At 40.1% G+C, this 27,049-nt stretch overlaps 1 protein-coding gene across 6 annotated transcripts in view; it reads right to left on the bottom strand.

Annotated features, from left to right (window-relative positions):
* birc6 (baculoviral IAP repeat containing 6) overlaps nucleotides 1–27,049 on the bottom strand; it is a 232,795-nt gene that overhangs the window by 179,993 nt on the left and 25,753 nt on the right. For all 6 annotated transcript variants that reach the window (XM_080200712.1, XM_080200715.1, XM_080200714.1 and 3 more), the window contains exons 3-11: nucleotides 22,969–23,106; nucleotides 22,090–22,283; nucleotides 20,562–20,673; nucleotides 19,926–20,008; nucleotides 19,135–19,357; nucleotides 18,723–18,886; nucleotides 18,529–18,587; nucleotides 15,680–17,077; nucleotides 6,176–6,325 (exon numbers count right to left, since the gene is read on the bottom strand). In XM_080200712.1, the coding sequence (XP_080056838.1) occupies nucleotides 6,176–6,325; nucleotides 15,680–17,077; nucleotides 18,529–18,587; nucleotides 18,723–18,886; nucleotides 19,135–19,357; nucleotides 19,926–20,008; nucleotides 20,562–20,673; nucleotides 22,090–22,283; nucleotides 22,969–23,106 (2,521 nt within the window). The remainder of the gene's footprint in view (nucleotides 1–6,175; nucleotides 6,326–15,679; nucleotides 17,078–18,528; nucleotides 18,588–18,722; nucleotides 18,887–19,134; nucleotides 19,358–19,925; nucleotides 20,009–20,561; nucleotides 20,674–22,089; nucleotides 22,284–22,968; nucleotides 23,107–27,049) is intronic.

Here is a 27,049-nt window from a genome sequence, read left to right as displayed (position 1 = left end):
TTTGGTAAACATCGCAAAACTGCATCCAATGCATTTACTTTCTTCCTTAAATAAGGTGACCAATATTGTACAGAGTGCTCTAAGTCTGGTCTCGCGAGCGCCTTGTATAATTGAAACACAATCTCTCTACTTTTGCACTCAATTCCCCTCACAGCAAAAGATAATATTCTATTATCTTTCTTAACTTTTGCTGTACCTGCATAATAGCATTTTGTGATTCATACACTAGAACACCCAAGGGAACGCAGTGGCTAAAAGTGGCAACACACGTGGCCAAGGTGATTAAGGAGGCATATGGCATGCTTGCCTTCATCAGCCAGGGCACTGAGTATGAGAGCTGGAAATCATATTGCAGCTATATAAAACTTTAGTTAGGCCACATTTGCAGTATTGTGCGTAGTTCTGGTCATCACAATGTCAGAAGGATGTGAAGATTTGGAGCAAATGCAAAGAAGGTTCACCAGATGTTGCCTGGTCTTGAGGGTGTTGGCTATGAGGAGAGGTTAGTACCATAGAAACCCTACAGTGCAGAAAGAGGCCATTTGGCACCGTCCACAATCCCACCCAGGCCCTACCCCCATATCGCTACACATTTACCCGTTAATCCCTCTAACCTATGCATCTTGGGACACTAAGGGGCAATTTTAGCATGGCCAATCAACCTGACCCGTGCACCTTTGGACTGTGGGAGGAAATCGGAGCACCCGGAGGAAACACATGCAGATACGAGGAGAACGTGCAAATTCCACACTGACAGTGACCCAAGCCGGGAATCAAACCCAAGTCCCTCGAGCTGTGAAGCAGCGGTGCTCAGTACTGTGCTACCATGCCCAATCCTAGTTGAATAAACTAGGATAGGTTGCATTGGAAAGACGGCGGCTAAGGGCAGACCTGATAGAGGTCTACAAAATTATGAGGGGCATAGGCAGGGTGGATCACCATAGGCTTTTTTCCAAGGATGGAAGTGTCAATTATAAGGGGGTGCAGGATCAAGGTGAAAGGGGGAAAGTTTAAGGAAGATGCGCAGGGCAAGTTTTTCCATACAGAGTGGTGGGTGCCTGGAACGCATTGTCAGAGGTGGTGGTGGAAGCAGGCACATTAGCAACATTTAAGAGGCACCTGCATGGGTACATGAATAAGAGATTAGAGGGCTGCAGACCGAGTAAAGGTAGAACATCTTTTTTGTTTAGTTAGGGCATCATGATTGGCATGGGTTTGGGAGGTACGAAGGGCCTGTTCCTGCACTGTACATTTTTTTCATTCTTTTGTTGTTCTTTGTATTGCCCAGACCCTTCTGCGCTTCAGAACTCCACAATCTCTCACCATTTAGATAAAATGTTGCTTTTTTATTCTTTCTGCCAAAATGGACAATTTCACATTTTCCCCACGTCCTCCGTTTTCTAGATCTTTTCTCACTCATTTAATTGATCTAGATCTTTCTATAACTTCATGTCATCAGCAAATTTGGCAACCATCCTTTTAATTCCTTTACCAAATCACTTAGATAAATTTTAAACAGTTGAGTTCCCAGCACTGACCTCTGCAGCATACCACTCTTTATATCTTGCCAACCCGAAAAGACCTTTCTATACCTACTCGCTTCTTCCTGTTAGCCAGCCAATCTTCTATCCAAGCCAATATGTTACCCTTAATAACATGAGTTTTTAATTTCCACAATAATCTTTGCCATTACATTTTATCAAATGTCTTCTGGAAATCTAAATACAATACATCCAGTACAGGTTCCCCTGCAGGGCAGCACAGTGGTTAGTACTACTGTCTCACAGCTCCAGGGACGCAGGTTCAATTCCTGGTTTGGGACACTGTCTGTGCCAAGTCTGCATATTCTCCCCACGTCTGTGTGGGTTTCCTACGGGTGCTCCAGTTTCCTCCCACAGTCCAAAGACACGCAGGTCAGGTGCATTGGCTACGCTAAATTCTCCTTTCGTGTACTTGACCCAGCACCAGAGTGCGACAATTAAGGGATTTTCACAGTAACCAAATTGCAGTGTTAATGTAAGCCTAATTGTGACATTAACAAAATAAACTTTTTATCCACAGCACATGCTACTTCCTCAGAAAACTCAATTTGCTAAACACGATTTCCCCTTCACAAAACTACTGCAGATCATCCAGCATCTGCAGCATAACTGAGTGGTTGTGGATCTAGAATCATAGTAGGCCAGACCAGGGCATGATGGCAGATTTCTTTCCCTTTAGGAAACAAAACAATGACAATTTTATGGCATGATTACTGAGACCAGCTTCCAATTCAAGCTTAATTGACTGAGCTCAAATTCCACCAGCTGCTGTGGTGGGATCCAAAACCCATGTCCTATGAGCATTAGCCTGGACATCTGGATTACTAGTCCAGTTATTTAGCAGCAGTACCACTGTACCACCATTCCCCTGGAATATGCTGGCCATGAAGTTATCAACATCATTTTTACTCAAAATTATTTTGGATCAACATAAGCAGTGCCACAAAAACAAAATCTCCAGCCAATTTTCAAGAAAAATTTAGGAAGGAAAAGGATTTTTTTTAAAAAAAACCTCCAAACAAACATACACATTGACTTCATGAAGGCAATTGGTTTGTTTGAGAGATTTTTCACAGTCCAGCTCAATAACAGCAGCTCTTAATATCATGTCCTTTGCTCTCTAACCCCGCATAATAGTACAACTGAGCGCAAAGAACATTAAGTCTGGGTTTATAATCCCATGGTGAATATTTTCACTGCTATACTGCAAATTTGTCTCAATAGTCATGGATTTAAAATTAGTAATTATATACAACGGGAAAATATTCACTTTTTAATTAAACCGATGATTCTTTTGAGTAAAATCTAATCAAGTCTAACCTATGAAAGTCTCAAGAGCATGTGATTATGGATTCCAATTTTCTCACTTGCAAAATAAATCCATAGTCTAATCAAGTTTAATGAAAGCTCAGAGTACTTGGTTAAAGTGCTGCTTTTGTGTCAAAAATGCAAAAGGTTTACATCATGTGCTCATTTATCAAAATAGGATGCAGGGAAGTGACTTCAGCAAAATTGCAAAAAAATAAAGTTGCTCTGAAAAAGAAGCAATCGCCTGACTCTGACTGTATTACTTAATTGAAAAGAACTGTATATTTTAGAAGAGGATTGTGAAATTTGCATTTGTACAGGAATGAGACTATTCTCAGGGTAGTCTAAATGCACATGGACAAACAAAAAATGGAATAGTGCTGACAACCGTTCCCAAAAATGTAGAGTTAATAGGAAACAGTTCCAAAATTTTAAATGAATTCTGAAACTTCAGGGAAAAACAGAGCTTCCTCTCCACTCAACTCAATGAAAGGATTCCCTTTGAGTTGATTTGATTGGCCCAATGGTCAAACTCCAAAAAGCCAGTTGTCTCCAGCCTTCATAGCGAGGGGGATTGAATATAAAAGTAGGGAGGTCTTGCTGCAGCTGTATAGGGCATTGGTGAGGCCGCAGCTGGAGTACTGTGTGCAGTTTTGGGCGCCGCACTTGCACAAGGATATTTTGGCCTTGGAGGGAGTGCAGAGGAGGTTTACTAGGCTGATACCGGAGTTGAGGGGGTTGAGCTATGAGGAGAGGCTGAATAAACTAGGCTTGTACTCGTTAGAGTTTAGAAGAATGAGGGGAGATCTCATTGAGACGTATAAGATGATGAATGGGATGGATAGGATAGAGGTGGAGAGACTCTTCCCGCTCAAAAAAGACAGTAGGACTAGGGGGCACAGCCTCAAGATAAAGGGGGGGCGGTTTAGAACGGAGTTGAGGAGGAACTTCTTCACTCAAAGGGTGGTGAATATCTGGAATTCTCTGCCTGTTGAAGTGGTGGAGGCTGCCTCGCTAAATATTTTTAAGAAGCGGGTTGATGGGTTTTTGATAAGAGAGGGGATTAAGGGTTATGGGGAGAGGGCGGGAAAGTGGAACTGAGCCACGACAGATCAGCCATGATCTTATTGAATGGCGGGGCAGGCTCGAAGGGCCAGATGGCCTACTCCTGCTCCTATTTCTTATGTTCTGATGTTCTTATGTTGTTATGAGTATGGAGAGATAGAGACACATTCACTTATGTCCCTTTTTCTGACGTCTAATCCCTTGACCTTTAGTGCTACAATTCATACCCACAATAATAATCCAAAGTAAACTCCACTGACTACCATCCACCTCCCCCCCTTCCTCCTTAAACAAGTAGCTACTAATACATAGCCATAGAACTCACAACCAAACCCCTCCCTGTCACGTTACTGAACATGTTCTCATCTAACCTTTATTACAAAAGGTTTACAGCTAAAAAAACCTGGAAACCAATGAACCCATTCATTCCACACTTGTGACCTCCCAAACAATGGGCCCATTCTAATCATTTCTCGACTTGGTCACTTTTTACAAGAGTAGAAATTTACTTTAAAAAGAGCATCCTTCTGATGTCCTCTAAACACCTCAACACAGTTCATATACAATTAATTACTTTGTGCACAGATAATTCTGTGGGAAAACATGATTGTCATTTTAAGGCAGCAAGCTCCCAGAAACAATTATGACAGGAATAACAAATTAACCTGTCTTTGATGGTGTTGACCAAGGGGAAAATGTTGGTCAAGACTGTCATTCAACAATGCAGAGCACAGACTTGATTTCTCTTCTTCCTTCCCTACCTTATAACTTCACTTATCTGAATAACTAGTAACTAAGCCCTTTCGCCCTTTAAATAGGCCAAGTATCACCCTGAAAGGAATAAAAAATTCTACTACAAGACTCAAACTTAATGCATTACCCACAACACAAGAAGCAAGATAAACATAAGAACATAAGAAATAGGAGCAGGAGTAGGCCATCTAGCCCCTCGAGCCTGCCTCGCCATTCAATAAGGTCATGACTGATCTGAAGTGGATCAGTTCCACTTTCCCGCTTTCTCCCCATAACCCTTAATTCCCTTGTCTGTCAAAAACCTATCTCCCGTGACTTAAATATATTTAGTGAGGTAGCCTCCACCACTTCAACGGGCAGAAAATTCCAGAGGTTCACCACCCTTTGAGTGAAGAAGTTCCTCCTCAACTCCGTTCTAAACTGCTCCCCCCTTATCTTGAGGCCATTGCCCTCTAGTCCTGCTGTCCTTTCTGAGCAGGAAGAATCTCTCTACCTCTACCCTATCCATCCCTTTCATTATCTCATACATCTCTATAAGATCCCCCCTCATCCTTCTAAACTCCAACGAGTACAGACCCAGTCTATTTAGTCTCTCTTCATAGTCCAACCCCCTCATCTCTGGTATCAGCCTGGTGAACCTCCTCTGCACTTCCTCCAAGGCCAAAATATCCTTGCGCAAGTGCGGCGACCAAAACTGCACACAGTACTCCAGCTGCTGCCTCACCAGTGCCCTGTACAGTTGCAGCAAGACCTCCCTGCTTTTATATTCTATCCCCCTCGCTATAAAGGTCAGCATCCCATTTGCCTTCTTGATCACCTGCAGACTGGGTTTTTTGACTCATGCACAAGGACCCCCAGGTCCCTCTGCACCGTAGCATGCTGCAGCTTTTCGCCCTTTAAATAGTAATCCCTCCTACTATTATTTCTGCCAAAATGGATAACCTCACACTTGCTAACATTGTACTCCATCTGCCAGGTCCTCGCCCACTCGCTCAGCCTATCCAGATCCCTCTGCAGACTTTCCACACCCTCCGCACAATTTGCTTTTCCACTCATCTTTGTCTCATCAGCAAATTTCGTTACCCTACACTCAGCCCCCTCCTCCAGATCATCTATATAAATGGTAAATAGCTGAGGCCCCAGCACCGATCCCTGCAGCACTCCACTAGTCACCAACCACCAATCAGAATAGCACCCATTGATACCAACTCTGTCTCCTATTAGACAACCAATCCTCTATCCACGCTAACATCTTACCCCCAACTCCATGCCCCCTAACCTTCTGAAGCAACATTTTGTGCAGCACCTTATCAAACGCCTTTTGAAAATCGAGAAACACCACATCCACCGGTTCCCCTCTGTCTACCGCACTAGTCACATCCTCATAGAAATCCAATAAATTCGTCAAACACAACTTCCCCTTAACAAATCCGTGCTGCGTCTGCTCTATCAAACCATTGACACAAACTGTAAACACCGATCAACTTGCCCAATATCAAAATTCTTACCTGTAATTCCAGGACTAGATGGGTTAGATGTGTATCTGCTTCCTTCAGACAACTGATCTGTCCCTTTCGAAAGGTTGCCGTCGACAAATATATCGGTTTCATCTGCATCTTCACCAGTCCCTCCAATCTGAAGGAAATGAAGTTCTCCACCTTGGATAAAAATAATTTCATCACAGCACATTCCTCAGTTCCAATTCCCAACTGAGGAGCAAATTAGTTCAGCCTGTAGACAACTATATGGATGCATTCAATGCCCTTCCTCAGTTAGCCTATTTGAACACTTTGAACAAGATTGTACTGCAAATCTGTTAAAGGATTAATGTCTGATCGGATTTCTCCAGTGTACCCAATGTCCACTCTATCATGATAATGATTATCAATACATACTTGATGACTATCAATTTTCAAAATGTCCTTCAAATACAGTCCTTCAGATGGTAGCCAGATAATTTTTTGAGCGGTAAACTGAACACGTGCTGTATTATATTTAATCATAAATGAAAACTACTGATTACTATCTAGGCTCAGTTTAAAACTTCAAGCTCCATACCATTTCATGGGTGGGTGGGGTGGGTGGGGGGAGGGGAGGAGGGGTGGAATTCAATTCCAGATACTACTAAATACTGCCTGACCTCCCTATATTTTCTCCAGTTATAGTCAATTCAATATCCAGGCAAACCAATTTTCTCATTGACTATATATTGGCAAAATATACCTTAGCTATACTGCATTTAACAAAATAGCTTCTGTATGGTCTCAGATTGCCCAAACGATCCTTTATAAGTGAACCACAAATGTGACCACCCACCCCCTCCTTATGTAATTCATATTAAATCCAAAGGCATCCATTTTCTACTTTATAACTTAGAGCAAGACTTTTTTTCTAAAGGCATATGACCAAACAGCAATGACAGTATGGTCATTTAAACTTTTCCATTGTACTGAAAATTTCAATGATAACCAGTTCCAACCACTTTCACATTTATTGAAGGACTGAGCTGTTTACGTGATTGGAACAATATACTATTGTCTCTTGGATGCAAGCATGGGTTAATAAAAGAAATGTAGCAATAAGAATCCAATCTGATACGACTTTAGGCAATCTCACCCCAGGATGACAGACTGCTGTGCGTAAATTGCCCATAATCCAACTTCTATTATTCTGACTCTTACCTGCAATCCGAAATAGCTACCAACATTTTCACAGGGAGAATTCTTATGCAAAATTGCCTGTTGTATTATTTTATTAATTTTGCATTGCATCTTTTTTTGATGAACAAAACCTACTTTTTCATTCTTTTCGTACCTGAAATTGCTTCAAGCAACAATGAACTCGACTATCTATCAAATCTTGGCAAGGAAATTGTAAACTCAAACCGATGCAATGAGGTATTTGCTCACTTATTCGCGCTACATAATCCGGTGTGGCCTTCTCCTCCTCTTTCTCCAACCCCACCGTCACCTGCCCAATTCTCCACATCAGTAAAACACCCATTCCATCCCTCCAACCCACACACCATTTTCCCTACATTAAAAGGGGCGTAGAAGTCAATTGCACAAAAATATTTTAATATTCATCAATAGAGCAAATTCTATAATTAAGGACACTGGAAAACTGATCATAAATAGATTGATTGTTGATGAAAAAGAGGAGCAGGGGTTATGGGGAAAAGGCAGGAGAAAAATATCAGCCACGACTGAATGGCGGAGCAGACTTAATGAGCCGAGTGGTCTAATTCTACTCCTATGTCTTATGATGCAGAAGGTTTTGGGATGTATCCTCTATTTCCTATGGAAAAGTTTCAAGCTGTTGTGAAAATTTACTTGTGAACTTGTGAAGGCATTATCTGCCCCCCTGTCACAGTCAGAGTCAGGTCACATTTGTACTATTCTCTCTCCCTAGGATGGACACAGAGGTTGCTTTTGTTGGTCAGGTTATCTAACACAAGAGGGCAGTTTCAGGATAATGAACTGATTATTTAGAACTGAGACGAGGGGAAAACTCTTTATTCAAAAGGTTGTGAATCTTGGGAATTCTCTAGCCCAATGGGTTCCAGATGCTCCATCATCGAATACCTGTTGACTGGCCCAGCTGATAGATTTTTGGTCTTTAAGGGAATTAAGGGATGTAGGGCAAGGGAAGCAAAGTGAAGTTGAAGTCTGAGATTATCCATGACCATATTAATGGCTTTATGAGCTATGTAGTCTACTCAAGTTCCTATTTTGCATACCCATTATTATTACTTCCAGCTCCAGCCTAATCTTCCACTCTGGAAGATTATGTTGACTGACGAAAAGAAGGAATTCCTGATCTTGAAAAATAAGCTAAGAAATTTCAACATGGAGTATGTAGAAGTATTTTATCTGCTGGAACTACAGCAGCAGCAGATGGAAGTCAGGAGTGGCATCAAGAGACAAGCCATGCATGACTCTGGACAACTTCCAGAAGGCAATAATATGATTGTCATCAATGACACAATAATTTGGACAATAAATGGCCAACCAGAATCTTTCAAACACATTGCACAAATCTAATGGAATTAATTTCTCGTGAAACAGGCTTCATAGACATGGGCAACTTTATAAATAAAACCAAACCAAACAACACTTTCAGGAAATTTTTGATGGTATTCTGCATAATAAAAACAATTAAGGCACATGGAATGAATTGGAAACTAGCTAAATTGATTCAAAACTAGGACACAGATAGTATATACAAAACAGATATGAAAGATCTGGTTTGGTAAGGTGTGTACAACCTTTCTTCAGACTTCCTTCAGATTCTGTGGTCATTGCTACTCAACAGAATACTAACAAGACAGTCTACTGATGATACTAAGCTAAATACCAACATCAAAAGCAAAACAGCTAGAAGGAATCTAGAATATTTAGATTGGTGACTTTTCATGTGAAGAAACGCAAGATTATTCAACAATGGAACAGGAAACTTAAGAACATAAGAAATAGGAGCAGGAGTAGGCCATCTAGCCCCTCGAGCCTGCCCCGCCATTCAATAAGATCATGGCTGATCTGAAGTGGATCAGTTCCACTTTCCCGCTTTCTCCCCATAACCCTTAATTCCCTTGTCTGCCAAAAACCTATCTACCCGTGTCTTAAATATATTTAGCGAGGTAGCCCCCAATGGGCAGAGAATTCCAGAGATTCACCACCCTTTGAGTGAAGAAGTTCCTCCTCAACTCCGTTCTAAACTGCTCCCCCCTTATCTTGAAGCTGTGCCCTCTCGTCCTGCTGTCCTTTCTGAGCAGGAAGAATCTCTCTACCTCTACCCTATCCATCCCTTTCATTATCTTAGACATCTCTACAAGATCCCCCCTCATCCTTCTAAACTCCAACGAGTACAGACCCAGTCTATTTAGTCTCTCTTCATAGTCCAACCCCCTCATCTCTGGTATCAGCCTAGTGAACCTCCTCTGCACTCCCTCCAAGGCCAAAATATCCTTGCGCAAGTGCGGCGACCAAAACTGCACACAGTACTCCAGCTGCTGCCTCACCAGTGCCCTGTACAGTTGCAGCAAGACCTCCCTGCTTTTATATTCTATCCCCCTCGCTATAAAGGCCAGCATCCCATTCGCCTTCCTGACCACCTGCAGACTGGGTTTTTGCGACTCATGCACAAGGACCCCCAGGTCCCTCTGCACCGTAGCATGCTGCAGCTTTTCGCCCTTTAAACAGTAATCCCTCCTACTATTATTCCTGCCAAAGTGGATAACCTCACACTTGCTAACATTGTACTCCATCTGCCAGGTCCTCGCCCACTCGCTCAGCCTATCCAGATCCCTCTGCAGACTTTCCACACCCTCCGCACAATTTGCTTTTCCACTCATCTTTGTGTCATCAGCAAATTTCGTCACCCTACACTCAGTCCCCTCCTCCAGATCATCTATATAAATGGTAAATAGCTGAGGCCCCAGCACCGATCCCTGCGGCACTCCACTAGTCACCAACCACCAGAGTAGCACCCATTGATACCAACTCTCTGCCTCCTATTAGAGGACCAATCCTCTATCCATGCTAACACCTTAACACGCTAACTTGTCAAGAAGTGAAGCATTATTTTCTTCATGAAAATGGAATGGGATTGAAGAGTGATTGATGATCAAAGGAAGTTCCCAATCAACAAATCCAAATCATAAATGAGGCTGCATATATGAGGCTGGCTAATCAGTGACATGACCAGAATCTAAAGTCAATACTGAACAATCTATGCATCAGAAAGCTAGCTTTCCATGGTGTGCACACAATCCCAACCACAACAAATTTCGTGTCACCTTGATTTATATCTCTGATCAGATGAGTTTGGATCCACCCAATATTAAAGAAATTTGATCATAGTAAAAAGAGGAGCTTAAATATTCAATGCAACACTGAGGAGAATGGCTAATTGATTTTATTTAGTTACTACCCATTTAAAAGATTGCGGCTCAGAAACAAAGAGTGCCTAACGTGACTCCCAATTGTGACCTGAGCTTTGATACAATAAACTAATTGGATTAAATAGATTAATTAGAACAAATCTGAAGGGTTGGGAATAATTTGTGCAAATCAAATTAGTCACAATACATTAGAGGAGAAATTCCTATATTGTAAATGGGATGGTTTTCTGGACCAATAGATTGAGGAACCAACTAGAGAGTAGGCCTTTCTAGACTGGATGTTGGGTAACGAGAAAGGAATAATTGGCAATCTAGTTATGAGAGACCCCTTGGGGATGAGCGACCATAACATGATAGAAATTTTCATCAAGACGGCCAGTGATGTAGTTGATTCTGAGTCTGTGGTCCTGAATCTTAATAAAATAAATTACGATGATATGAAGCATGAATAGGCAATGATAGATTGGGAAATGTTACATAAAGGGATGACTGTGGATAGGCAATGACAAAAATTCAAGGAGTACATGAGTGAACTACAACAATGGTTTATTACTGTCTGGTACATAAATAAAACTGGAAAGGTGGTCAAACCATTGGTCACAAGGGAAATTAGGGGACAGTCGTACAAACTGGCTGAGGAAACAATGGACCTGAGGATTGGGAGCAGTAGAATTCAACAAAGGGACTGATTAAAGAAGGGAAAATGGAGAATGAGTATAAGCTTGTGGGGAACATAAAAACTGACTGTAAAAGTTTTCATAGGCATACGAGGTGAAGGCAAACATAGGTCCCATACAGTAAGGAGTGGGAATTTTTAATAGGGAACAAAGACATGGCTGACCAACTTTGATTCAGTCCTCAAAAGGGAGGACACAAATAAGATGGCAGAAGTGTTGGGGAACACAGGGTTTAATGAAAGGGAGGAACTGAAAGAGATCAGTGTTAGTAGAGAAACAGTGTCGGGGAAACTGATGGGATTGAAGGCCGATAAATCCCACAGCCTGATAATTTACATCCCAGAGTACTAAGGAAGTGGCCTGAGAAAAAGTGGATGCATTAGTGATCATCTTCAACAGATGGCATGATGATACAGTGGTTAACACTACTGGCTCAGTGCCAGGGGCCCGGGTTCATTCCAGCCTCAGGTGACTGTGTGGAGTTTGCACGTTCTCCCCATGTTTGCATGCATTTCCTCTGGGTGTTGTGGTTTTCTCCCACCGTCTAAAGATGCGCGGGTTAGGTGGATTGGCCTGCTAGATTGCCCTTTAGTGTCCCATAATGTTTCGGTTAGGGGGATTAGTGGGATAAATAGATGGGGTTATGGGAATAGGACCTGACTAAGATATTCTGTCAGAGTGTCGGTGCAGGTCGAAGGGTCAAGTAGCCACTTTCCTGCACTTAGGGATTCTATGAGAATAGAACAAAATTTTAATTTCATGGTTGCTTTAAGAGCCAGTCACATGATTTGATGGTGATGTCTTTAGGGTGTTTCACAGACTGCTGTTTATTCTCTGTACATGCAAAAACTCCTAGAATAAATCTGTTATTAGTTTGAATTTGTGTATACAAACCACATTTTTTTCTAACATAGTTAGGGCATTATAAGATCAACCACATGCTGTGGATCTGGAGTCACATGTAGGTTAGACCAGGTATGGATGGCAGATTTCCTTTCCTACAGGACATTAGTGAACGAGATGGGTTTTTTATGACAATCAATAACAGTTTTGTGGTTGTCATTAGACGTCCACATTTCACCATCTGCCACAGTGGGATTTGACCCTCGGTGCCCTGAGCATTATCCTGGATCTCTCGATTATTAGTTCAATGGCAATACCCCTATGCCACTGGTTCTCCCTGAAACATACACTGTATGCAACCACTGCCCAAGATGGCTGTAAAACAGAAGTCAAACACAAGCCTCTGCATACGATTCTTCTTCATAAAGAATTCCTGATTTTTTGTGCAGCTGTGGGAAGTTGGTGATTATTGGAGGCAGGGCAATTCCCACACAGGATGAATGCTATATGAAGCAAAATTTTAAAAAATGATCAGCAATCCTAAAATGCTTATTTAGATCAGTTTAACTGGGGCAGAGACCTTCAATCCCCTGCAATGAACATGGTCTGAGAAAAAAATACAGGAGATACACCACATGGGAAAGGGGATAATTGTCTTTCTACTGTTCTTAGAACAATAACAGATTCCAAAATAAGCTAATGGAACAAATGATGACTGATTCATACCAGATAAAAGAACTGTGCATGCATGGGTGCCTAACTTATCTACACACAACTGGTGATACACTTTCAAAGAAACTAGTAGGCAACATGCAAAGTTGTGCCTCTCTGGCTGCTAATTGTTATATAGCCCTACTCCCCAGAGGTGGGAAGAATTGGTTTGCAGCCAATCGTGATTGTCTGAAGCTTTGATTCCTCCCTATCTACCTGGAAGAATGGCTCCCAGATCACTAGCAATGTCATTTAGAGTATTATCTGGTGTGTCTGAATGATCCAAGAATAAGACCATATAATTCCATTGCAAGAGAAGCGAAGGACAGGGAGGGTGCACGCATCTGTGTGAGGAGGCAAAGATGTGGACAGTAAAAGAAATAAATCCAGCACATTCATACCACTCCAGTTCAAGTAGCACAGGCTTGGGTATAGATTTGTGCCTTTCAATAAAATCACTTGCCACTCTTCTAAACTTCAGAGAACATAGACCCAACTCATTAAGCCTCAACACAGTATGACTCTCTCAACTCAGAGACCAAGGTCCTATGCTCTGCCCAGTTTAACTGCAAGGTAATCTAAATAAGCATTTTAGGATTGCTGATCTTTTTTATTTTGCTTCATATCGCATTCATCCTGTGTGGGAATTGTATAGGACATTACCTCCATTGCAAGTACATCCATCCTTAAATATTAAGACTGAAGGTGCACAGTTTTCCAGAGGTGGTCTCACCAAAACCCTGTACAATGCAGCAAGACTTCTTTCTTCCTATTTTAAATACCTTGTAATTAAATTTGCCTTTGTAATCGTTTGCTGTACCTATATACTAGCTTCTTGCATTCCTGGTCCAAGCACACCCAAATCTCTTTGAGCTTCAATACAAGTTTCACATCTTTTAAAAAGTATTCTACTTTTCTATTCTTATGAAAAAAGTGAATATCGTCACACACCCCTGCACCCACTATCTGCCACCTTGCTGCCTATTCACTTAAACCGTCTATATTTCTTTGCAGCCTACATCCCTCTCACAATTTACCTTTCCACCTAACATTTCATCATCAGAAAGCTTAAATTACACTGTTTCTTCATCTAAGTCATTGATCCAGATTTTAAAATGCTGAGGTCTTAGCACTACATTCTTGTGACACTCCACTAGTCACAGCCAGCCAACCTGAAAATGCACCGTTTATGTCCATCCTGTTTCCTGTCCATTGATCGATCCTCTATGTATATTAATATACTATCCCAACTCCATAAATCCTCGACTTAAATCATACCTTTTGTGTGACACCTCAGAATGGCTTTTGGTAATCCAGGCATATTACATCTACTGGTTCACCTTTATCTACCCTACAAAAAAACTCAAGTTTTTCATAAGTCTTTTTCAATCAGACTGCCTGAAAGTCTCATTGTGTTGGAGAGACATAAGGGGTGAAAATCATTAGTGAACCATAAGGAATTAAAATCACTGCATTTTTCCCATGACTATGGTAGGTTAAGTGGCTTGTAGTTCCCCGTTTTCTCTTTCTCTCCTTTCTGGAAGAGCTGTGTTACATTTGCCAACTTCCAAGTTGATGAGACCATTCCCCAATCTAAGGAACTTTGGAAAATCATAGCAGATGTATCCAGCACCTATGTAGCCATCTCTTTCATAACCCTATGGTGTAGGTCATTATTCTCCAGGGATTTGTTGGATTTTAGTTCCTTAAGGTTCACCAATGATTTTCACCTGTTATGTCTCTCCAACACAATGAGATTTACGGACTTCCAGGCAGTCTGAAAAAGTCCCACACTGCCCAGAGAGACAGGGAGCACGAGGATAGCAGTTGCTGTAATCTGCAGAGGGAAAGGCTTTTTTCACTGTTAACTACTTGACAGAATGCTGGAGAAAGCTTGTTACTAGTCAAAGAGAAGGAATCCAAGACGATACAAGGACACTGAAGATTTGCCCTGGCAAGGCCAGGAGAAGAAATCGTCCGAATTGGCCCACTGAAAGTCAGTTGAGAAATTCTCAAGACGACTGAGGGAGAGGATCTTTGATTGTTGCTGGATTTTATGACTCAAACAGGGATACATGAACCCATTGGAAACTGGTGTGACTTTAGACTGGCATTAAGATATTAATAAGGGATTCATTTTCTGCAGTTTGGAGTATTAGTTGTCTACTAAGTAATAAGTCAAGGCTGATTTTAGTTTATTACAGTAAAAGTTTTAAACCTTGAATTCTTATTATGTGATTCCTTTAAACTGGTCACTGGTAATTCAAATATCTTTTTAAAAAGCTATCAGCGTCTACAAGGATAACAGCAATAATAAATAGATCTTGTGATGACTTCAGCCAGGCTAATGAGTTTGGATTGCTAGAGTATGAAAAGACATACCTATTGAGTCTTAATTGATGGTAAAATCAGGGAGCCTCATGCTCCCTATTTAAAGCAGGTGCATCAGACTCCCAGCCTGCATTCAGCAGGAAGCAACTGGAGAGCTGATTGTGTACAGATGTTTGGTGTAAATAAAGTAACTTAGTGACGGGACTTTCGCCTCCATGAAGTTATTACAGATCAAGATATTTTGTGCTATTACAGAAACTGCAGGGCACTGGTCAACTTCAAAGAAATGTAAAATCCCAATTCACTCCCATTTTCCTTTGTATCATCGACAGTCTTAGCAAGCTGGTGCAACGAACATTCAGTTACTTCAAACACAGTCTAACTAAATTAGATTATTATGAACAACACAATACCCAATCCTGGAAAAGATCACTCAAAAACATTTTTAAAGTTACCATTAAAGAAACATTTCAAGTCAATAGAAGAAGTCTTTGCTTTTAAAGAATTACACTTTTCTAAATGACGAAAGTTGGGTGAAGTTTTCTTACCATCGGTGCAAGCACAAAGTCTGTCTGTTCCAGAGCAGTACACTACGGAGATAAAAGGATCTAGCTCATTACTGCTCTCTTTTCTAGGTGGCTCCACATTAGCCAGAGTTTCAAAGTTTGAGAGATCTAAAATTTTTATAAATCCTCCCTGAGTAGTGACTACTAAATGCCCCAGATTAGATGCATTAGATTTCTTTTCTCGCAAAATCCCATTTTTTGAAGTCAAAGGCGTTTCATCTATTACTTCCTCGCAGTCATCATCTCTATTTTCCAGTACATCCGGTGGAAGTAATATTAGTGAGGTAACTGCGTCCTGTGGATCCTTGATATGCTGGATTTTAACAGGTTGTTCTTCTAATGTTACTATCCTTGTGCTGTAATTCATCTTATAAAGCAGAAGATAACCACCACTCAGAGTTCTTTGCTCAGGTTGGATTATAAGTGGAGTTTTTGTTTCAGTGGGTGACTCTTCCTGAAGGAAACCAATATCTGCATTAATCCCTATGGTAAGGTTGGATTCTAAATCTCCTTTACTTCTATTACACAGTGCAGAGTTCAACTTATTTAAATTATTCAAGGCCTCTACTTGACTCATTGCACTCAAAGGTGTAACAGGACAAGTCCGCAGTCCTATCAAAAGATGAATTCCGTCAGCACAGGGTGTGATAGAATCAACATGGAGGTTCTCCTCTTCAGCAAACTTTGGCAGCCGCAGGCAATGGACTAGGGCACCAGGTTTCGGAACCAGTGAACTCCATTTTTCAGAGTCTACAGAGGCAAGGTTGGCTGCAGCATCAGCAAACTGTTGAATGTATGTCATAGGCGGATCCTGCAACAAGAGTTGTTCCTGGCTATCTAATTCCATTTCTATTATCTGTGGAACAGTAAAACCTTCATCATGTAAACTTTTACTCACAAGATTGTTCATTTGTGCAAAAACTTTACTTGCCTTTTCATCAGATTCTTTAATGCTATAAAGCAGTAATAAAGGCAAGGTCCTTCTTACTAATGGCGAACTCAGTTCTGACAAACTGCAGGATTCATTGTCCATGGTCGCCTGCTCTGACACACTTTCACTTTGAGTCCTGCTTAAAGAGTCCAGAGACCTCCGTGACTGACTACTAATAGGAGAGGCAGCGGCAGATTTGTAAGATAATAAAACTCCTGCTAATAAACACGGAAAGGGAATGTTGTGCTGTTCTGCATGCTTTTCCTTAACTTTTTCACTTTTGTTGTTGACAGTTGATGTGTTGCCACCCAATTCCTCGAGGTCCTTAACGGTGTCCTCAAGCACATTTGCCACTATTTCCCACTGGCGCTTTTCAGGCTGTTGGAGAATACTCAGTGTGGTCACATCTATACTGACATCCATATTGCAATCCTTCTGAGAAGTATGCCCTAATAAAAATAAGATTTTCATGTTAATATTGTAAAGCGTCAGCTAATGCTGCTAGATTTCTTTACATCTAGTCTAATAACACAACACAATCATAATTCTGCCCAAAGACATTACTTCATCATTTAAATGTGTTACTAAATTTGATGACATTTGCCTCGCTACAGTGAAAATTATGCAATTTCACCAACGAAAGCAGTTTGCATTACATATCCTATTACTCTGTAAGATATCCACCAACTATCTTCATTACCTCATTTTGAGTAAGATTTACCATTTAAAAAATTGCAACGTGAAATATATCAAGTATAACTTCAAAACAAATGCTAATTTTTCATTTCATGGAGAAGGAAATTGGAAGAAAAGTGGTGGTAGAATTGATGAACTAGCTGCCTTCTTTCTTGTACATTAATACAACTGGAAATGGAGCAGCTAATTTTCACACTGGAAGCTCTCAAACAGCAATGAGATAAATACACAGATAATGGTTCAGGTGTTGGTTCAGATAAAATAGATCAAACTCCCTGATTCTACTTTGAATAGTGCCATGGAATCTATGTCTACCTGTGGGGGAAGTTGAGCCCTCTGTTAAAATGTCTTATCCCAAAGGTGGCACTGTCAACAGAGTCTTAGTAGTGCCCTTAGTGCAGCACAGAGTCGGCCTACATTTTATGCCCACGTCTATGAAATGAAGCCCAAAGCCACAACCTTCTGACTTTGGGGCAAGAATGTTACTAGAGAGTCCTGTCTGACACATTAGCTCAAGGAATAAACCTAGCTGTAAATTCTCTATATGGAGAGCAAACTACATTTAATTGGCCTTAAGAGAAAATGCTGGAAAATCTTAGCAGGTCTAGCAGGAGCTGAGAGGAGAGAAAAGAGCTGACGTTGAGTCCAGCTGACCCTTTAACAAAGCCAGCTCAAGATCATCATGGTACTCAGGAACTAGTGTAGAATCTGGCTGCTTTCTAAACAATTAGATCTGATATACTGAGATGAGCTTTGACACAGGGCCAGCTCTTTTCTCTCACAGATGCTGCCAGACCTGCTGAGATTTTTCCAGCGTTTTCTCTTTTGGTTTCAGATTCTAGCATCCGCAGTAATTTGCTTTTAATTGGCCTTATTGTTGGCTGCTAATCTTGGGATGGTCCAGGAAATGGGCATGTGTTGTGATGACGATTGTTGTTTGACTTTCCAACCTACATCAGAAGTGATAAAAAGTGTTTCAAGTTTATGACCAAAGAACTTGTTTATTGTGCTTTTGCCTAATAAGAAAGTCAATTCTCAACTCAGTAAACTAGTGTAGAATCTGGCTGCTTTCAAAACAATTAGTTCTGACAAACTGAAATAAGCCAGTCTGTAACCAACACAGATCCCGCACATTCAGCATTAAAAAAAAGTTATGGAAAATGGTAATTATGGGGAAGGGGTGAGTTTCCAGTTTTGATCATACCTGTTGCTGAATCAGTTCTGGAATGCTCTTCACTATCGGAATCTTCCAGCTGATCATCACTATATTTAAAGAACACAGTTCTATGAGTGGCGTACATCATCAGCCTCAATATGAAATTTTCCAGCAATTGGATTAATGTCAAACTGAAGTACCAATCCAGAAAATTCAAACTTTTACTATAATTCGCTCATTACCTGTCACCTTCTAATTTTGGTATGTCAGAACAACTGGAAGAATCTTCCAACCATGAGAGTGTTGGCCTCCGGGATTCACTAGTTGGCCCATGTTCTACCTCAGGTATAGAAATCTGTCTCAAAATTGCTGCATCATAAGGATTGATGTCAAATTTCAAATGAACCTGCATTTAAAGGGGAAAAAGTGATGGTTAAAAAGGATCTCCAGTGCATAAACTTGAGTTTTTTTTATTCTTTCATGGTGGCCGGACAGAGTGCACGAGACAGCAATAGAGTGCACAAGAAACAGTGAGAGATAGCGAGCATGAGCATAAACTCTGGCCTTAATTCTGCACTAAATATCATTGAGGAGGAGGATACATGTAATGATAATTAAAACTCAGGCATTCACCCAGTAAAATAATTATGATACCTTCATCATTTTAGATACATCCCATATACAGATCTTCCCACGCCTTGTTGATGCAGCCAGGAAATGAGGACAGCTTCCAAAGCCAATACATGCTATTCGATCAGGGACATCTACATTGGGAAACTGTGCCGGACTTGTTGCCAATGTTATTGATAGTGGCACATTTTGCGTGTGTTCACCCTTGACAAATGGACAGTTAGGAGAATGCCGTTCATGTTCTGACCTGCGTTGTATAAAAAAACATTCAGAATTATCAAGACTACAGATGCAAACCTTCATAATATCACAATTGGTATTTTATGGAACTAGATTAAACTGCTGTAAAGTCAAAGGCTCAATAAAAGCATTCTATTTATTAGTATTGCAGCCTAAAAGCCATGAGGTTAACAACAAATTCTGCAGCAATGTGGAATATTAATGTAGATTTGAAATAAACATCTATTTCCCTTTTTTAATGCAAGATAAAATTAAAAATCATGACAGATAGTACGTATTTTTCTTTTAGAAAGGGGCAAACCACAATAATAAAAACGTTTCATAAAATACCTGCCAAGTGCCTACAAGTTTGGTCATTGATAACTTAATGCCATTATGTGGTTGTAAAATTAACAGCAAGGAACAAATTGTAATCAGTTGCTGGTTCCCACCTATCTCTCTTCCCCAATATATTGTGTAGGTTCCATCAAGGGCATCAACAATCTTACTGAATAGGAAGAACTCTATTAATTCTGTAATGAGTCCAGCTATCTTGAATTTATCCACTCAGTATATACATGACATAGTTTACTTACCAAGGTTCATCTGTGGGCTCCCAGCACACCAAGCAAACACTACATGTAAAACACATGGCCCGGTCATCCCCAGAGGAGGCTGGCTAATTAAAAAAACAAAACAAGGGTTTGGTCAGCTTATTTGATAATGTTTGCTTCAGTTTCTAAAAGCTTGAGACAAAATTAAAGAATGCTTTACGAGTTCACTGAATAGTAATCAAGAGCAAGAACACCAATCAATTTATTTCCCCTCCATTAGTGAAAAGACATAATGTAACTACAGCAGCTGATACAAAACCTAACTGCTTAACTTGGCACAAACCACAGATGAATCAATGGCAAAGTCAACTTTTATTCATGATCCAATGTTGAAACACATCGAATGTTTCTTGCATATGTCATCTTGTTATTTCGGCTTCTCCTTCACCTGAACTCACCACTCACCTCTCATGAAATGAAGTTAAACAATACACCAGAAAGGCTGACAACAAAATTAACTGTTGTTTCCTATATCATACTCTGCTTGTCCCAAATCCCAAAGTGCTTATATTTATATAATTGTAATAATTGTTTATTATAATTCAAAATATATTAAAAGCAACAAACAAAGACTACAGATAACTTTACAATATTAGGAATGGGTAATTGAGAGCTTACTTGGTGATAAAATCCTGCTTGTGCCATCGGATCAGGTTGAGCCCATCTGTAGCCTACATGCGGCCAAGAGGTGAAGGTTTCTCGTCGGTTTGCCTCACTATACATTAATGACCTAAAGAAAGAGCTGGAATTGTTTATACTGCAAAGTTTAAAAGGTAACATGCACTTTGCTTAACTATTGCTTCACTGTCCATGATGGACACAAACTTTTGTTACATGTTCAGGTTGAGGGCATGGGGGAGGAAAGGAGTGCAACACTTATAATGCACAAGGCCACACCCAGATAGTAGCTTTCACATTCAGGAATATATTTTTCACATATTGGTTTACTCTATCGCCTAACTGCAAAGTGCCCAATCAGAAGAGACACCTGTAGGATTCCTGAGGGAAACGATTCTTACAATTTCAGTTTCATTTGAAAAAGGAAGATTTAGAAAGAAACTGATGGGCTGGGGAGGATGGAAGAGAGACGTCAAGAGGAGAGGTAACTAATTTACCTTGAGTGTACTTTCTCCCACAATGATTGTCTCTTTTACTCAAGTTTCTACATGTGTGTGCTGCTACAGTTCTCCAGATCATTCTACAGACATTATTTTCAGCGAATGAGTGAACATAAGAACATAGAGCAGATCTAGTTTTAAATAGGCAGTAATGAATAATGGAACAAACGCACAATTTTTGGACTTGTTTATAACCCCATGGTGATTGTGAGTGCACCAACTACCATTCTGGACATGGTAAAAAGGACAAAACAACCTGAACATGAAAGCCAAACTTCTGTCAGCTTCCAAAGCTAGCAATCAAAATTAGTTGATTATGTAAACACTATTTGCAACACAAATTCTTACCAAGCACTAGTGACTACACAAATAATATAAAAGCCTATGCATTATGGCACTTTATAAATAGCAAATAATCTTCAGCAACTGGGTCTTAACAGATCATTTCACCTCTGTCCTTTGGTGACCAAGATAAAAGATTCAGTCAAGTATTTAATCCACATTTAAAAAAGCAAGTCCTGATGAGATTACTAAGGGTACATATGCTCTTAAGGGTTCTATACATTTAATGTGCAGTGAATTAAGCTTCCACTATCTTGATACATGAATCCAAATTTCTACTCTATCTAGCATTTTTTCCAGTGTCATCATAGAAACATAGAAAATAGGAGTAGACCATTCGTCCCTTTAAACCATGATACTGAAGAACTCCAAAGTTGATCATCAATCGTGTTTCCTGTTAAAAATCAGAAGTCAATCCCAAATCTAGTCGCACTGCTTTGTTTAGGAAAGGAGTGCAACAATAAAGCAATGACTTCAATAATCAATCTACCAAAGGACAATGCAACAAAATGACAACACTACTAACAACGCTTCATTAAAAGTACATTAGCTGATCATGTCTCAACCCTAACCCTCCTTTAAATTAAAACAGTCACCACAGAAATGAGTTATTTCAGAGCAAAGCATGAACTCCAACTGTTCCATAGTTGGCTAACTGGCAAATATAACATTGTACTCTCACATACCTGTCCACTGAGCGGCCAGGGCCCACACCAAGTTCAGGTCGAGCACTTGGCAAGAGGTAGGATAGCCTATCCATTACAGATGAGGCTACAGACAGGGCAGAAATATTATGATTGGTCTTTTTCAACTCATTTACAATGGCATTAGCAACTGACTTCAGGATATGATGAGGAAGATGAAAAGTGACTGTTGCCCACTGCAAAAAAAGAGAGACGTATTACTGCAAACCTGGGGAAATAAAAAGATTAATAACATATGGCAGAGTCTCCCACGAAAACGCAGATTCACTGAAATCTACATACAGAGTCTATTCTTTACAGTCGCTGATCTTGCCCAGGTTGCTTTTCAAGAGATAGGGATTGGGTGGAGAGGGGATGAATGGTCATAGGCTAGCTACTTTCACAAAGGAAAATTAGTTAGGCAGTGCCAATTTTGGGTTTGACTGAATCACTGTGGGTGGAAGGAATGCAGCAGTTTAAACATCCCAGCATTACAACGTCATCATGTCAAATATGGATCAACAATAAATGCAGTCTTGCTAGATCGCACACATTTCAAGGAAATTAGGAATAGTAATGGTTACAGTGCCTGAATAGCATTGCTGGTGCCCCCCAGTCTTGGTGCTGGAGCTGCAATAGGATAGTATTATTGTTGTTATAGGGCAGTGGTTTTTTTAAAACATTTTGTCTTTACAACATTGCTCGGGACATATTTCCTGCACCAAAGGACCTTCAGCTTTAGTGACTAGACTGTCCTCACAGCATGTCAGCAAGTCCTCACAACTGGCTGAAGGAACTGCTCAAGAGATTTCTCCATCTACAGATCGAAGTATTTGGCCACAATATCATCCTTTGGAGAAATTTACTCCTGTTTTGACTAACCTTTGCAACTTTGTGATTTGCTGCTGTTTCATGTGAAGTATTTTGCAGCCCGTCTTTCAACTGAGAGATAAATTGATCGTACCCTTCTATATATGATACCTCCACCTTCTCCATACAGGCAGACAGCAATTGCTGGGCCTGTCAATGAAAAAGACACAGTGCACACATAAACAAGCGAGCACAAGCTTCAACTAGAATCAGCTTTAGTTTTGCTAAAAAATACTTATGTAGATCACAGGAAAAATATTGAATTTCTTATTAAACTAAACAACCATTAAAAAATACCCATACACAGTACAGATATACCAATGACATGCCATGCAACAATAATCCTAAAGGCAGCAGTCTGCAAATTGTTCATTACAATGTCAACTTCAAACAGAACATTCCTTTATTTAAGAAAAAACTCCATGTAATTTCTTGCTAGAGAATTAACTCATTCCCTGTTTTAGTTTGTATATTTATATAGCACCTTTAACATAATAAAACATTCTAAAGCACCCCACACAAACAATATAAATAAAATGGCACCAAGTCATACAAGAATATTAAGTCAGACCAAAAACCTTGATCAAAGGTAGGTTTTAATGTGCTCCTAAAAAGGGGGAAAGCAAAACAGAGAACTGGAGAGGTGAGGAGAGTAAATTCCAGAGCTTAGAGGCTTAGCAATTGAAGGCACAGTCACCTATACCAGGGCAATCAAAATCAGGGAATGCTCTAAAGGCCAAAATTAAATGCATACAGATATCTGAGGTTTATGGAGCTAGAGGAGATGAGGGGGTGAAGAGTTATTTGGAATTTAAAATGTTAACTTTGTTTCTCTCTCCACAGATGCTGTCAGTTTTTCCAGCATTTCTCCAGCATGTACAGTATTTTGTTTAAGGCTTAATAAATAAACATTAAAAATCTCGATTAAAAGTGTCACAAGCAGGCTTATATTAGCACTGCAATGAATTTACTGTGAAAATCCCATAGTTGTCACATTCCAGCACCTATTCCGGTACATTGAAGAAGAATTTAGCATGACCAGTGGACTCAGCCTGCCCAGCTTTCAGACTGTCAGAGGAAGTGAAGCACCAGGAGGAAACCCACACAGGGAGGGGGGCGTCAGTATGGAGATGAGAAATAGGAGAGGGGCAAGGGACACCAGAAGTAACCATGTGAAAAGATAAGCCATTGCAAGAGATACCTGTGGATATTACTGACAAGATCTGTCCTGGTACTGTGCTGTGGGAAACATGACTGGAGGGATTGGAACAAAGTTCAGAAATGACAGGTACAGATGTGGAGTGGCAACATATTCAGGGACTTGAGATGAAAAGGAGGTTGGGGATAGGACAGTAGTTAGGAAGGATAGTGGAGTGAAGTGCTATTTTTCTTTTGAAGAGAGGTGATGATGGTAGATTTAGAAGTGCACAACATCTGAAGAGAGAGAGAACCCTGAACAATATTGGCTAACATGGACATCACAGTTAAATGGGAATAGAGTCCAAAGGGTAGATAGAAGAACTCAGAGGAGGAGGAGAAGATTGGACAGAAATTAGAGAAAGGTAAGAGTTTACAGTTAGGAGGGGGTGTTTCTTAGAGGAAGTTTGGTCAAGTGGGCTAGTGAAAGGAAGGGACACAAAAAGAATAACTGCTCTGATGGTTTCAATATTAGAGACAAAGAAAGAAGCTGCCAAATTCCTAGCACTGTGTTTTGGAGGCAAAGTGAAGGGGATATGGTAATAGGCTTTAAGTAGAAAACAAAAGAAGCCAGGTTTTATCTTTGCATTTCAGGATGATGCTGGAATAGCGAGTTTTGGCAAAGTAGAGCAGCCGTCATACTGTTTTGCATGATCTAGTTAGATCTGGCTTTGAATAGACAAATCTGTTGTCTGTCACATCCTTTCAAGGTTGCACTCTTAGACTTAAGGGAGTGGAGATGAGAGTCATACAAAGGGAACAGACATGGTAAGGAATAGGCAGATTTTTAACAAACCTTGGGAAACAAAAATCCCAGGAAAGACGATTAAAACTAATAAAATGAGGAGGGGGAGAAAATCTGAGTTTTAGCAGACAAGTGCAATCACAATACTGCTTTACGTGGTCCAACCAGATCTGGTAGTGGACAACTAAATCTGTTATATTGATTGTCAGTGATGCTGTAAGAGTTCACAACCTGTGATCCAACTCTCTTAATGGAAAACAACATACAGCTAATGAAGAAAAACAAAATGAAACTAAAAGATTTGTAAAAAAAAACACATTCACTTACCATTTCCTTTCCTCATCCACACTATTACCCCAAACATGTCCCTTGAACAGTTTTATGCCTTCATTCTAGTAATTATAGTTCAAACCATCAACAAGCAAGATAAAGTCTTCTGGCTTTATAGGTATATAATTTAATTCTAACCAGCTGGAAGTATTATCAGCCTGAAAATTCTTCCTAAAGCAAAACATTAAAACTTAAAAACTGCCTCAGTAAAATCTGGATCAGTGGAACTACCCAACTAAAAGTCAAGATGGATCAATTTACTGCTGCGCAAGACAAAATTGTTTTGCTTGTCAAAACAACCTTCCAGCAAAATATATAGTATTGCTTCAAAGTTAGACAAATACAACAATTTGCTCTCAGATGGGTACAATATTTGTGGGCAATCTTTTATGCTGTAAACTACAGTATATTAAATTTAATTGAACCTGTAAGAACATTAAATTTGTTCACAACCCATTATTCATTCAGCTGAAAGCATTTGCAGGTTTCACCCATTCCTTGCCAAGCATGATTTTAATATTTTCAAATTATTCAGATCACTTCCATGTGCATAACCTCACCCTCACCACCATACCATTAAAAATGCTGCATGACTCCTCACATTGTAAGGAAATTCACTGTTGTTAGCACTTGGTGAATAGAGTTGGTTAGCAAAATACATTCCTGAACAGTTGAGATGGCAGAAATAGAAATAACAGCTTCCTTGATCTCAGGAGAGCTCAGTGTTTCATAGTCAGTGATGTGTTTTTAAATAATAGTCACTGTTTTAACATAGGGAAATGTAGCAGTTAAATTTGTGCACAACCAGATCCCACAAAGAGACCTTGGTGACATTAGTTGGAGGATAAATGTTGGCCAGACGACTAAGAGAATGCCTCTGTTCTTCTTCAGCAGTGGATGCTTTATGTCCGTCAAGATGACACCCCTAACATTACAGCATTCCCTCAGCGCTACATTGAAACTTGAAAAAGAGTTAATGATATGAAGGGAAAAAAGAGCATTTGACAGAGGTTATAAAAGGAACTGGTGCAATAATTGGTATTTTGTAATAGCCCAATAACATGGAGGGATGAAAGTCCACTGATATCCTCAGCTGATAATATTTGTTACAATGGAGGGGGTATTAGGTTTTTGGATTGTCAAGTAATTCAGATTTTAATTTGGATCGTGTGATAATTCAGACTTTAATAAGAAAGATGGCAATGCATTATTTGTAGTTTAACATTTTAAAAACAATTCTTGAAATGTGAATGTAAAGATTAAAATATCAAAGATCAGTATTATTGTACAAACACAAATTACTGCAGATGCTGGAATCTAAAACCAAAAGAGAAAATGCTGGAAAATCTCAGCAGGTCTGGCAGCATCTGTAAGGAGAGAAAAGAGCTGACGTTTCAAGTCCAGAGGACCCTTTGAGCTTTGAGAAAGCTCAAAGTTCCAGCATTTTCTCTTTTGGTTTTAATATTGTTGTGCATGATAAATAAGAAATTCTGTAACTGAATAATCAACCATGGTTTAATCATTCACATTCAAATTTAACAAGACTATGCCACAATGCTAAACCCACTAGAGAGCATCATGCATCAAGTGACTAGCATGAGACATACTGGCAGGAAAAAATTACACACTGAACACAAGAACATGATTGAGATTGCATAGCTTTGTCCCTTTGGAGTTAGTGCTTCAGGACATCACAAGAATCCTTACAGAACGACTGGCTTGCAGTCACTCCTAAGTATCCAGATCTTTCTAGATATTCTAAAACAAGCCATTAACACTCATGGCTTCACCCACGGTGAAGTGGAAAGTGACAGAAAAGAG

Source organism: Carcharhinus amblyrhynchos, chromosome 12 (assembly GCF_965287045.1).
Source record: "Carcharhinus amblyrhynchos chromosome 12, sCarAmb.v2.hapA, whole genome shotgun sequence".
NCBI classification, from domain to species: domain Eukaryota; kingdom Metazoa; phylum Chordata; class Chondrichthyes; order Carcharhiniformes; family Carcharhinidae; genus Carcharhinus; species Carcharhinus amblyrhynchos.
The sequence above is the reverse complement of the archived record's forward strand: the minus strand, read 5'-3'. Positions and strand labels throughout refer to the sequence as shown.